General features: G+C 31.9%; 1 protein-coding gene across 1 annotated transcript; it reads right to left on the bottom strand.

Annotated features, from left to right (window-relative positions):
• Positions 1-7,383: 7,383 nt before the first annotated feature.
• On the bottom strand, positions 7,384-9,540 carry LOC114345104 (adenylosuccinate lyase). Its single transcript, XM_028295927.2, has one exon. The coding sequence runs from the start codon at positions 9,204-9,206 to the stop codon at positions 7,740-7,742; it is 1,467 nt and encodes a 488-aa protein (XP_028151728.1). The 5' UTR covers positions 9,207-9,540; the 3' UTR covers positions 7,384-7,739.
• Positions 9,541-14,339: the final 4,799 nt, after the last annotated feature.

Below are 14,339 nucleotides of genomic sequence, written 5' to 3'. Positions count from 1 at the left end.
TGACCGTGGCTTTGGGAACCGATGATCTCTCTTATTTCCTCATTTTATTTCTGTTGTAGCCCTCTTACTTAGGGGTCGCCAAGTTCTTGAAAATTTCAAGATCTTGTCTTGATCTTGTCATGATTTCAAGATTTATTTCAAGAAAAAAAATTTTATTTTAGATTTTATTTATTTTAGATTTCAAGACAAGACAAGAAATTTTTTGTCAATACCAAGATTTAAATGATAACATATTTTAACATAAAATAACGTATTTTAATGCATTGAACACTTTTTTGCTAAAACGATTTACAAAATGTAAATCATGTAAATGTAACATAAATTTTTAAATCGGAATTGATAAGCCGTGAATTAAGGCAGATAATACTTCTTATGCTGGGGCCACAGTAACGGCATTAGACGTTACTGTGGCCCCAGAATTATGGAGTCAACGTCTAGCCGATTTCTTGACTTTGTTATTGTTAAAGCTGCTATTGAAAATAGCCTTTCCGCAGGTACAGATGTTGCTGGCGTTCTGAGAAAATCCTTGACCATTTTCGATAATAACGGGTAGACATTCTCGTGTCTTCTCTACCAATCAAGTAAATTCTCAGCATCTTCTGACCTAGGCTCATTAAGTATTTTTTGACTGTGGTATTAGATTCTGTAGGTCATTCTGGGATTTATTAGGCCGTGTAAGCACGCATCGCAATAAAAAGGTCACCGGGGAATCACCGGACCAGGTAATCAAGAAATTTCAAGATCTTGAAATTTCTTGAGTCAAGACAAGATATAACATGTCAAGAAAACGTCAAGACAAGATTTTTTAAATTTGTTGATTTTTTCTCAAGACAAGACAAGAAGTTGTTATCAAGACAAGAATTCTTGTCTTGATAACAATATGTCACAATGCTTTGCCTGTGCAATCACTTATTTTCCAAGTGCCATATCAGAATTATCCAACGTTGGCGATCGCCATTGCGAAGGTTTCTCGATCTTCTGCAACATGAAATAATTGTCATACATTTGATATCTGAGTCTATTCACGAATGTGTTTAACCAAGAAACTTGTTTTCTTCCTACACTTCTTCGACCTTCTATTTTGCCTTTAAGGGACAGTTTTAGTATTCTATATCGATTACCTACCCCTTACTATATGTCCCATGTAAGACATTTTCCGTTTTCCGGTGTTGAACAGTCTTTAGCAATTCTCTATTTCTATTGACCCTCCTCAGTACTTCCTCATTAGGTTTCTTGCTGTCCAAGGTAACTTAAGCATCCGTCTATGCATCACTACTTGATCAAAAAACGAAATTTTCGAAAAAGATATACCTTGAGTGAATTTCGACAAATATAATAACAATTTTTAATTCCTTTTTGGTGAAGATGAAATACGAAAACATACCAAATTATAGTAAAATATTATAAAATAATACTTGTAAATAGAACAAAATAAGATCTAATGATAAACAGCGTAGATACCGCTGATGGAGACAGTCGATTCTGAACTAGAATGTTTTGAAAATTTTTATATATGACCACAAAAATTATATTAAATAATAAGTAACACGAATTATATCCTGTAGAGTATAGATGTGATGTTATGACAATAAGAGAAACAAATTGCTCTTATGAACTTCTAAATTTTCTATGTGACCCAAATTTAGTCAAATTTATTAACATAACCAGCCCTGGGATGAAAATGCTTTTGATAAAATATTAATTCATACAATACGTTTAGTTTTGGATTAGATATAGGCCACTGAAGGAAGCGCTAAAATTGGCAACATTGCTTATTGCACTATCGTTGTTTAATCTACTGTAGAATGACAAATGACAGCGGAGAACTAAAGGTCGCGTCATATTATAATGCACGTCGCGTTTTCGGCACGTAGCGTTTCGTTTGCGAAAAATATAATTTAATGGTTTTTAAATTGAACCATTCATATTGTGCGTATAAGACACGTAACGTAACGTATAAGACACGTTACGTCTGCGTTCGGTTCATTCGAAAACAATATTTTTCGGATGTTGACAGATACGGGTCGTTTTCCCCTTGTTGTTTATGTAGGTATTTCTTTGAATTTGATACCGAGTATTTAGACCGGTCAGTATCGTCGCCCTCGCTAGCGAAATTATTCCGATTCGATTTTTTGCACAAATTTACTCAAAGAGAGGTTCTTATAACATATCCACAGGGTGCCAGGCGGTGCCGTGGTCGAAAAATTGTTTAAACAATCTTTTTTAAACAAATTCACAAAAATATTTTTTCATTCGAGCAATATTTTTTTTAGAAAATTTGGGTAATTCTGAGCAAAAAAGGTTTCTTGTCATTTTTCTCTAAAATTGCGAAAAATCAAGGCTTAATAACTCGATTAAAAATTATTATTATGAATTTCAATAAGTGACCAAATCAAGTTTCAAACAACTTCTTCAAGGTCCTGAAGAGATTTTTGTCATTATTTTATTACAAAGCTGTTATTTTTAACTATTAACAATTACCGCTATAGTCCAACTGTATCGTCGCCCCCGTTAGCGAAATTAGATTTTTTTGCACAAACTTACTCAAAAAGAGGTCCTTATAACACATCAACAGGGTTCCGGGCGGTGCCGTGGTCTAAAAATTGTTTAAACAATTTTTGTTAAACAAATTCACAAAAATAATTTTTTATTAATAATTTAATTAAACCCAAATTAATAATAATTTGAGTTATTCTGGGCAAAAAAGGTCTCTTGTGATTTTTCTCTAAAATTGATTGTTGTCGAGTTATATGGCCATTTCCGCATTTTTGCAAGATACGTTTTTTGCTAAGAATAACCCAAATTATCTAAAAAAAAATCGTTCGTAATGAAAAAATTATTTTTGTGAATTTGTTTAATACGAATTTTTAAAACAATTTTTTGACAACGGCACCGCCCGGCACCCTGTGGATGTGTTTGTTATAAGGACTCTTTTTGAGTAAGTTTGTGCAAAAACATCTAATCGAAATAGTTTCGCTAACGGGGGCGACGATACAGTTGGACTATAGCGCTAATTGTTAATAACTAAAAATAACAGCTTTGTAGTAAAATAATGACAAAAATCTCTTTGGGACCTTGAAGAAGGGGTTTGAAACTTGATTTGGTCACTTATTGAAATTCATAATAATACTTTTAATCGAGTTATTAAGCATTGAAAATGGCCTTTTCGCATTTTTCAAATTTTTTAATCGCATGTAACTCGACAACAATCAATTTTAGAGAAAAATGACAAGAGACCTTTTTTGCCCAGAATGACCCAGTTTATCTAAAAAAATATTGCTCGAAATGAAAAAAATATTTTTGTGAATTGGTTTAAAAAAAATGTTTAAACAATTTTTCGACCACGGTACCGCCCGGCACCCTGTGGATATGTTATAAGGACTTCTTTTTGAGTAAGTTTGTTTAAAAATATCGAATCGGAATAATTTCGCTAGCCGGGGCGACGATACTGCCCGGTCTAATTTAAAAAGTAGTTTTCGAGGCAATTTGTCATGTAAACATGTGTTGTGACAATAAACACATCTGCACCGCACCAAACTGAAACCGACGTAAACGTTCTATGTATGATAATGTGAATGGGCAGTCCGATTGCCGGTCTGCAAACGCTACGTGCCGAAAACGCGACGTGCATTATAATATGACGCGACCTTAAGAGTTAGAATCGGCGAGAATCAGGTACGTTAGCGTGGGAAGTGGGGACTGTATGGTACTCGACGGCGCGCAGTGTTGTCATGTATAGGGTGTATATCTAATATAAAAATAAACCGTCGGTATATGATTGATTAAGGAGTTGATTTCTTATTTAAAAAATCCCTATTTTTATAAGTAGCATAAAGAAATTATAAATAAGCAAGATAAGTTGAACGTACGCGGCAAGAATAGTAAGAAGTCGCAATAATTAATAACTCTTTACTGCACATTATTTCCAAGAAAATCTATAAAATAGGATACATAAGTAGAAAAATCTAGAAATTTGATAAAAGTACTTAAAATATTAATTTTGTGAAAAATGATGCGAAAAAACTGAGTAAAGTGGGCAAACGACATATTTAAAATAATTAGGAACTTCAATATTATTTCCAGTCTTTCTTTTGAACTTATTGCTTTTAGCCCGATCAATGAACACACAATTTTGCCAAAACCCCAAAAAAATCAAGAATAAGTCAATACCTATAGGAAAACATATATCATTTTTGCAAAATTTTTGAAAAACGTAGAAGTACCTTAAGAATGTAAACTTTCAATGAACACATAATTTTGCCAAAGTTCCAAACAAAATTAAGGATAAGTCAATACCTATATGAAAACTCAATCATTGTTGCAAAATTTTTGAAAAATTGAAGTACCTTAAGAATGTAAACTTTTTTTATTTAATAATAAACACGTTTATCTACCTAATCAAATTTTTCATCCTTTAATTAGTTTTTTGTGTCATAGTGTTCTTTGATCAGGCTATTAAGTTTTCGAGATAGTTTTTTTACTCCAATAAATATTGTTATATTCTTGGAAATTGCAGCATAATATTAACTACGATATCTTATGGCTGGTTACACATTGTATTTAAGACAAAGGGACAATAAACTAGTCAATTTTTGAGGATGTAACATTTATGTTAGCCAAATTGAAAGGGCCCAATCGTGGCTAATGTAATTGAAATTAAAAGATATTTATGTATAATTGGTATAGGACCTTGCTTGGGGATTCACAGCTTAGTCATAATAGTTTATATTTGGGTACTATACATTCATTTAGACAACAGACAACGTTATAAAGAAAACATAAAATGAGAAGTACGAAATACAAGCACTAAATTTATATAACCAAAAATGGGGATAAAAGGTAATAGTGTTTACATGTGCTGATGATCCTTGTTTAGGTTATTATATTTTTGCTGTGATATCTATTTTTACAATCAAAGATTAAAGATATAACATATGTATATAAGGTGTAAAGCATAGGTGCATAAATCATGAAATAGTTACCTTTTTCCTGCTATATGTTTCATTTGTTCAGTTTGATTGACAAAACTAGTAGGTAACATAGAACAAACCGTGAAAGATCCCATCTTGTTTGACATCGTGATCTACCTAATAGTACCCATCGTATTACAAACAGACTTTACTACATTATTTTGTAAACTTAAAATAGGTGACTTTGCTGTTAATCCTTTTTAACAAAAAAAGTCAGTATATGTGTACATTTATAATAGGTATATATAAAGAATATATACATATATGTATACATATTTCTTCTTACACCTTATCATATCATGTCAAAAACCGTTTCTTTACTTATCCTTGGCACTGTATACATGTCTCTCTGTGATGTTATGAAAATATTTGACAATATTCACTCTGTGTGGAATACAAATTTTCACTACCTGTATTATTATAGTAGAATTTATTTTATATGTAATATATTTCTATGTACTTATACTTACCGTTTAATAAATTAGTAACTTGCAAGCATCAAAAATGTGTTTTTTTAGACAAATGATTATTTTATAACCCATTTATAGTGAAAAGCTGATAAACCTGATACAGAAATCAAGCCATTCTACTCAGATCTCAAAACGTTGAAGTCCTCTATAAATAAGGCTTATAATAAAAATGAAATCACAATTATGATAGGTCATAATATTAGTGTCAAAGTAGGCAATGGGAGATATGAAGACAGAGTTGGAGAGTACGACCAATGAGATAGAAATTGATATCAGGAAGAATTGGATATGCTAGTACAATTCTGCCAGGAGGAAAAATTAGCAATATTAACTACATAATTCTCCAGACGTTTTTACTTCTGAAAATCTTTCCAACACTCACCTAACTATACATTGAGGGACCAAATAGACTGTATTCTAATCAAAAAACAAATGTTACCAGAATGACACACTATGCGCAAACACATATCCAGATGTGGACTTAGACCATAACCATGTAATTGCAAATCTAAGATTCCAACTCAATAGTAAAGAGAAAGGCATCAGAACTAAACACCCAAATAGTCAAAAATCCAGAAACTGAAGTTATATTGTCCAATGTCTAGATAACAAATTAGATAAGATCAGAGAAACTATCAAACAGGAAAAGCAAGATGAAGAATAACAAAAACTAGAGACCAAATACACAGAGGAACTCTTTAGTGACAATAACATGACAAGAGAAACTATTAAACAGGAAAAACAAGATGAAAAAGGACAAGAACTATGGAGCAAATATACACACACACTCTTTAGTGATAATAACACGATACTATTAACAGCCAGACAACACTAACCTTGCCTATGTATAATGAGAAGCAAAAATGATAAGACCCTAAAAGAAATCAAAGCAGCAGGGCCAAACAGAATATACCCAGAAAGTTAACCTAACCTTCACTGCTGACGACAGCACTTGAAGATGTAAAATAAGAAAAAAATTTGGAAGCATTGTAACTAATCAGGCAGACCTTAATTAGGGATAAAAAATTCTCCTTAATCTGACACTCAAAAATTTCATGCTAATTTAATATTAGTTGGGAATAAGCCATAATTTTTGTTTGAAATTAGGTTTATTTGATTTTTTGATTTCCAAAGTGGAAATTGAAACAAAAATTGTGGATTATTTCCAAATAAAATAGGAAATTGTATTAAGATGCCACAAGAAAATAGATTCAGAACAATATTACATGCTAATGTGAGTAATTAAATTTAAAACAGGAACATTGGCACATCCACTAAATATCTATAATGGAGTAAGTGCTTCTTTATAGACAGTTACAGTAGAACCCGATTATCCGTGCTCCTTGGGACCGGATAATTGAAAAGCATGGATAATCCGAACATTTATTTCTTATATATAACGATATAGGTATCCATATATGTACGTATATATATACATGTATGGTATGTTAAACAGTAAATGGTTAAGTTCAATTAGTTACCACTATAAACAGCCCGGATTAACCGATAATAGTATAAAAGGCCCGGTTTCAGGTAAAATTTATTTTAGGCTTTATTATGGGAGTACCGTCTAGTCAGTGTTAATTGCAAAAGACCAACTCTGTCTACCTCGGTGGCTTATCGCTCCGGGTGGGTCTTAACAATGGGCCAGGTCAGATAAATTTAATAATATTTACGACCGCACTAATTGAATTCAAACCATTTACTGTTGAACAAACCATACCTAGCATAAAAAGATAACAGAAGAAATAAATCTTTTATTATGAGTCTTCCTCTCTGCGTATAGAGTTTCGTACATGAAGCTATTTTGATAAAACCTGAAAAATGCAATTTGAGTAATAGAAAATCATAGCATGGATAATCCGCACATGGATAATCGGGGTTCTACTGTACTCTAATATGTAAATTTCATTGCGGGTAGAGGTTGAAAAAAATTAACACAGTTTCAGAAGTTATTTCTTGTATTTTCAAACCAAAATATACAAATAGTTTTGTTAATAAATTATTTCTTGTATTTTCGGACAAAAATATACGAACATATTTGTACCACATGTTGCAAAAGAAAAGTATAAATAATGACAAGTGATCAAAGTCAACTCAAACTACTTAAATACAGATTCTCAAACAAAAATATACAAAAACGCTTTACAAGCTCCGTTACAAAAGAAAAGTACAAACGGAACCTTATTTAGTGAACAAGTAAATGCAAACTCCTTAAATATGTATTTTTTCTTACAAAAATATACAAAAACTCTTTGGAAGATACATTACAACAGAAAAATACATATAAAAATCATATTTAAAGATTTAGATTAACAGGAGTAGCTTCGTAAATATATTTTAAATGTTTTGACAAAATAGGATTAACTTCGTCATTTAAAAATTCAGTGACTTGTTCAGAAGCTCTACCAATATAGGTGGAAGGGTCAAGAAGAGATTGTAGTTCAGGTACTATTGGTTTAAAATATGGATCTGCTCTTACCCTGTCAAGAAAATCATTGTCTTTTCCAAACTGCTTGACTTGTGCTCCAGCTTCATGTGAAAGGACTCTGATTTTTTCATGGCATATCTGTCTATCTCCACCTTTCTTTACCATTGCCATAATTATGTTTTCAGCTGACATAAATGGAAGTTCTTGGTTTATTCTTTTTTGTATCACTTTAGGGTAAACGACAAGTCCTTGGGTAATATTCATCAAAACCATCAAAGCTGCATCTGCTGTCAAGAATGCTTCGGAAAGGGTTAATCTTTTGTTAGCAGAATCATCTAAAGTTCTTTCTAACCACTGACCAGCATGGGTATTAGCAGCATTGGAAAACAAGGTTATTAAATGTCTAGCCAATGCACAACACCTCTCGGATCTCATAGGATTTCTTTTGTAAGGCATAGCTGAACTTCCAATTTGGCTAGATTCAAATGGTTCTTCAATTTCCTTAAAATTGGCCAACAATCGAAGATCACTACACATCTTGTGAATGGAAGTACCAAGTGATGCCAACATAGATACCAGCTCTACATCAACTTTTCTTGAATAAGTTTGCCCAGTAACAGGGTATGTTCTTTCAAATCCACATAATTCAGCAACTCTTCTATCTAGGGCTCTAACTCTTTCACTATCGTTTTTAAATAATTGCATAAAAGAAGCTTGCGTACCTGTAGTGCCTTTAACACCTCTAAAACGTAGATCATTTATTGCTCTATCCATGGCTACTTCATCCATAAGAAAATCATAAAGCCAAAGTGTAGCTCTTTTACCAACGGTAGTTAACTGGGCAGGTTGGAGATGTGTATAACCTAACGTAGGCAAATCTTTGTACATATTGGCAAAACGGGCAAGATTGTTTATTACATTGGCTAGCTTTGGAATCAGGATATTTAGACCATCTCTGATAACTATTAAATCTGTATTATCTCCAACGAAACAAGATGTAGCTCCTAAGTGGATAATCGGAGCTGCTAGTGGGCACTGCTTTGCGAATACGTGAACATGGGCCATCACATCATGTCTGGTTAATTTTTCTTCTGCTTCCGCTTCTTCAAAATCGATATCAGTTACATTATTTTGCATTTCTCTGATCTGTTCATCTGTAATTTGTAAACCTTGTTCTTGTTCTGCTTTTGCTAGGTTCACCCATAGTTTTCTCCACATGGAAAATTTATTGTGATCACTGAAATTGTATTGCATTTCGTCGCTGGCATATCTGGTACTTAATGGAGATCTGTATTTATAGGTCCTCAAGACTGCAGCACCTTCAGGAACGGCCATGGTAATGGACTTTTCAAAACAAACACTGATTATACTGGGTAAAAGTTAAGATGACACTTTATGCCCGTCTTTCAGCACAAGTTTATGATCACTGTGTCGTCAGATATCATACAGCAACTAAGTATTTTTGATGTTTTGTACAAGTGTCCTTTATATAACCTTTTATAGATAGTAACTTGTTAATACTTGGGTTTACTTGAAGATTTGTTATCGTATTTGACCTTTTACGTAGATATTACGTAGACAATAGTGTGTTTACTTGAGTATTTTAGTTCTATTTCGTCATAGACTACTGTTTTAATTTAAGCTTATTTATTATTTAAGAGAATTATTTTTTTTTAATTTTGTAAGGTTAGATTTCCAAAAAATCGAATTTCTTTCGATTTTCGACTTATTCGAATATATCAAGTTACAAAACATTCAGAAGTTTTTTCGATTATTCCCCAAAAATAAAAAGAGCTCACGTAGGCAACTTATTCAACATTTATTAAATTTATTGTTATTGTGGTAGAATCAAAACATCTATAACATCTTTAATCTTTATAACTAAATTATTAATAGTCTTTATAAAAAAAAATAAGAGATTTTTTAGAAAAACCAGAATTTACAATATTTGAACATGATATACCATTAATTTATAATAGGTACATAATAATGTAATAATAATACATTTAATAATTTACATTAACATGGTTTTGATAGAATCTTTTAAAATAATCTGAAACAACGGCGCACTACAATATTTTCTCCGGCAGATAATGAATAGCAATATCGAATTACAAAAAGAGTGACGCATTTTTAATCTTTTTAGATAATATCTGTCATTCAAGTGAAGTAGCGTAAAAGGTATTGCACATCTAAAAACCATGACCTCTAAAATACAGAGTGTCCAGAAACTCTACCGACAAACGAAGACAGGAGATTCTTCAGATAATTTTAAGATAATTTAACCCAATTCACTTAGTCCGAAAATGCTTCCTAAGGGAGCTAGAGCTCTTTGAAGATGGCGTCTTGTAATTAGTTTTTCTTAAATACCTCCAGAACGCTTGTATTTAGAAAAACAAAAATTGGTACGCGTATTTATCTACAGGATGTAAATCTAATCCATCCATTGCAAATTTCTAGTACCGATCATAGGCGTCTGTTTTGGGTAGGGCAACGGTTATTTTATCGCATAACTTTTTTATCTTTAACTTTTATGCATTTCTGACACTGGATTATGAAATTGTTGAGTATTCTAGTACTTAAAGGTACTCTTGTTTTAAATCGGTAGGACACACCGTTTTCTAGAAAAATCGATTTGAAAATTTTTCTCTTTTTAAATAAAAACAAATTCAAAAAAAAACTGTTTAGAAAGACGAAAACTGGTACATTTATTTATATTCCAGAGATAAATCGATTTCATTAATTGCGAATTTCTATTACTGGTCATAGGCGTCCGTTTTGGGTAGGTCAACAGTTACTTTATAGCATAACTTTTTTGTCTTGAATTTTTGAGCATTTTTGACACTAGATTATTAAATTATGAGGTATTCGAGTACTAAAAGTTACTCTTACTTTATGTTGGTAAAATACTTCGTTTTTTGGTGAAAAGTTCTTTAAATTTTTTTTCAAATTCCAAAAACGAAAAACTTTCAAATCGATTTTTCTAGAACACGGTGTGTCCTACCGACTTAAAGCAAGAGAACCTTTTAGTACTAGAATACCTCACAATTTAATAATCCGTTGTCAAAAATACATAAAAGTTAAGGACAAAAAAGTTATGCGATAAAATACCCGTTGCTCTACCCAAAACGGACGCCTATGACCGGTACTAGAAATTTGCAATGGATGGAATATATTCATCTCTGAAAAGTCAATAAGCATACCAATTTTCGTTTTTCTAAATAGAAGCGTTCTGGAAGTATTTAAGAAAAACTAATTTCATGACGCCATCTTCAAAGAGCTCTAGCTCCCGTAAGAAGCATTTTCGGACTAGGTGAATTGGGTTAAATTGTCTTAAAATTATCTGAGGAATCTCCTGTCTTCGTTTGTCGGTAGAGTTTCTGGACACCCTATATACATATTATCAGGGGCGTAACAGAGGGCCCCGCAGCATGAAGCTTGCGGGGGACCCCAATCGCTTAAGGGCCCCATCTTGTCATCTGATATTACGTTAAAATCTGTTATTGTTAAATTATTTTACGTTGTCTATTTAATGTTGTTCTGAAGCTATTTCCTTGTGGCATTTTTATAATTACGTATTTTTTATGGGAAATAAGCCACAATTTTACTAAAAAATGAATTTATTAACGTTTCGAAGCCCAAATCGGGTTTCGTTGTCAAAATACAAAATACTATTAAAATAAAACAAACATGTTGTTGCTAAGTAAAAAAATTCTTCTAATAATTTATTTAATCTGACTCATTTATATTGGCAATTCAGACGTATATTATACATTTTAAAGTAGAAGACTTTAAAATGATATCGCCAATATTTATGAGTTGAGTTCCTGGGACGACTTTACTAAAAGATAGTTCATTCGATTACATGAAATCAATCCCAACTCAAGAATATCCGTCGCAAAAAAAATCATAGCATGTGATCTGTCTTTAAAAAGACAACCAAATGCAACGATGACAGTAAAATTCTCGCGTTAGAGATTCCATAGTAAATCACGAGGGAAAACCAGGAAAAAACCTTGTGATACTATCCCGACATCGTAAGTATTTGGTCTTACATTTAATCTACCTTCAAAAAACTAATACCAAATTCTGACTTTAATATGTTTAAATTATAAATAATATTAATATTACATAGATATACAATAAGTAATACTAAAATATAAAATTTGTACTAACTCGATATGTTATTGGCTTACTAATCGTGGTATTTTCTTTCTATTGACTTCCTCTTTCAGTATGGGTAACCACATCCTACTGCATTCTACCGAGAAATTTGCGACACAATTATGCTAAATGAAACCAATTGTGTCGCAAATTCCTCGGTAGAATGCAGTAGGATGTGGTTACCCATACTGAAAGAGGAAGTCAATAGAAAGAAAATACCACGATTAATAAGTCAATAACATATCGAGTTAGTACAAATTTTATATTTTAGTATTACTTATTGTATATCTATGTAATATTAATATTATTTATAATTTAAACATATTAAAGTCAGAATTTGGTATTAGTTTTTTGAAGGTAGATTAAATGTAAGACCAAATACTTACGATGTCGGGATAGTATCACGAGGTTTTTTCCTGGTTTTCCCTCGTGATTTACTATGGAATCTCTAACGCGAGAATTTTACTGTCATCGTTGCATTTGGTTGTCTTTTTAAAGACAGATCACATGCTATGATTTTTTTTGCGACGGATATTCTTGAGTTGGGATTGATTTCATGTAATTGAATGAACTATCTTTTAGTAAAGTCGTCCCAGGAACGCAACTCATAAATATTGGCGATATAATTTTAAAGTCTTCTACTTTAAAATGTATAATATACGTCTGAATTGCCAATATAAATGAGTCAGATTAAATAAATTATTAGAAGAATTTTTTTACTTAGCAACAACATGTTTGTTTTATTTTAATAGTATTTTGTATTTTGACAACGAAACCCGATTTGTGCTTCGAAACGTTAATAAATTCATTTTTTAGTAAAATTGTGGCTTATTTCCCATAAAAAATACGTAATTGTCTGTTTAAATTTAAAAACGTAAAAATTTCTAACTAAATAGACGTATTTGCCAAGTGAATCATCTCATAATATCTAGAAACCTAATCCCTTCCGGCCTACCGAAATTTTATGGCAGCGACAATAAACTATATAATGCTTTGTACGTGACTATTGAAAGATATTAGAATTGCAATTTGCCTAATTTAAGAACAATATTTTTAAATTTAAAAATGGGTTTTCTTTCTCTCTGTTCTTTACCCACTTTTAGTATTTCAATACAATATTATCACCAGTAATTTCATATTGGTTGTTTGCATTGAATGTTATTTATGTTTGTGTTGTTTTACGGTTATAGTTGCATCAGTGTGGTACGCATTTATTTAATAATTATTGACGACTTTTCTTGTGTAATGATTGGACAATCTCTCAACAGACTAAATATTCGTAGTCCACTGGATTTACCCTTTAGACAATAGACAACAAGTAAAAGTTTAGAATAAGTTTAGATTAAGTAGTGTAAATAGATATAAGTCATACCAATGTATATCAAGTTAGAAAAATACTCAACCAATAGAGTTATAGCCACTGGGCGATCACTCTTAATGTAAAAATTCTGTTCAACAAAAATGCTTAGTGTTTATGGTTTGAAATAAACAGATGGCGCTTGTAACCAATAAAAAAAAATCTCTCAACAGGTAACCGGTAAGATAAGGAAATTATAACACTTACGCTTTAGGCACAGTATATAGAGGTTCCCTCTTTATACTGTGCTTTAGGGGCGTCAATGTAGAAAAACTTGCATTGTTTCGGTTTCGGAAAAAATCAAACAAGCTTATATTTTTCTAAAACATTTTTGTTAGTTTATATATCTTATCTTAAAGTGAAAAGTTCTACTCACAGATGCCTCTAATTGTTTATTAATTCTTTAAACAATAAAACTGTTTTATATTAAATAATTTTAAAAGATATCGGTGAATTCATCATTTTACTTTGTTCAAAAATGTTTCTATTTGCTTTTTTATTATGCTGAATTCGAATATGGCATTAAATCGGGGCCATAAGTACGATGTTGGGGGCCCCGGGGACAAACGTGATCTGGGGGCCCCCTACCGGGGGGTCTGGTGTTAATCACCCAGAAGAAGGAGTCCGGGAAAATTGATATTTAACCACTTGAAAACGCATTTTAATATACTCCATGACTGAAGTTTCTTGTACCTACGTACATATTGCTATTTTAGTTGACCAACACAAAAAAAATTTGAAATCACATTATTTTAAGCTAAATATTTTGCAAATATTTATCATCAATATAGTAACATCTTTTCTGTTTTCATAAAAAATATACTACATATGATGTTACTTACATTCTTCGGCTATAATGTAGGTTTTTAATCGCGTTATATTGCCTATAGGCAGTATAACGCGATTACAACCGCGGGGACCCGGTTGCCCCAATGGTAGTTACGGCC

The sequence above is a fragment of the Diabrotica virgifera genome, chromosome 10 (assembly GCF_917563875.1).
Source record: "Diabrotica virgifera virgifera chromosome 10, PGI_DIABVI_V3a".
Classification (NCBI taxonomy): Eukaryota; Metazoa; Arthropoda; class Insecta; order Coleoptera; family Chrysomelidae; genus Diabrotica; species Diabrotica virgifera.
Note: the sequence above shows the minus strand (reverse complement) of the source record. Positions and strands in the feature narration are given on the sequence as shown.

Bases quoted from the DNA above. Each gene is read 5' to 3' on its own strand.
- LOC114345104 (XM_028295927.2), bottom strand. From the start codon at position 9,206: ATGGCCGTTCCTGAAGGTGCTGCAGTCTTGAGGACCTATAAATACAGA.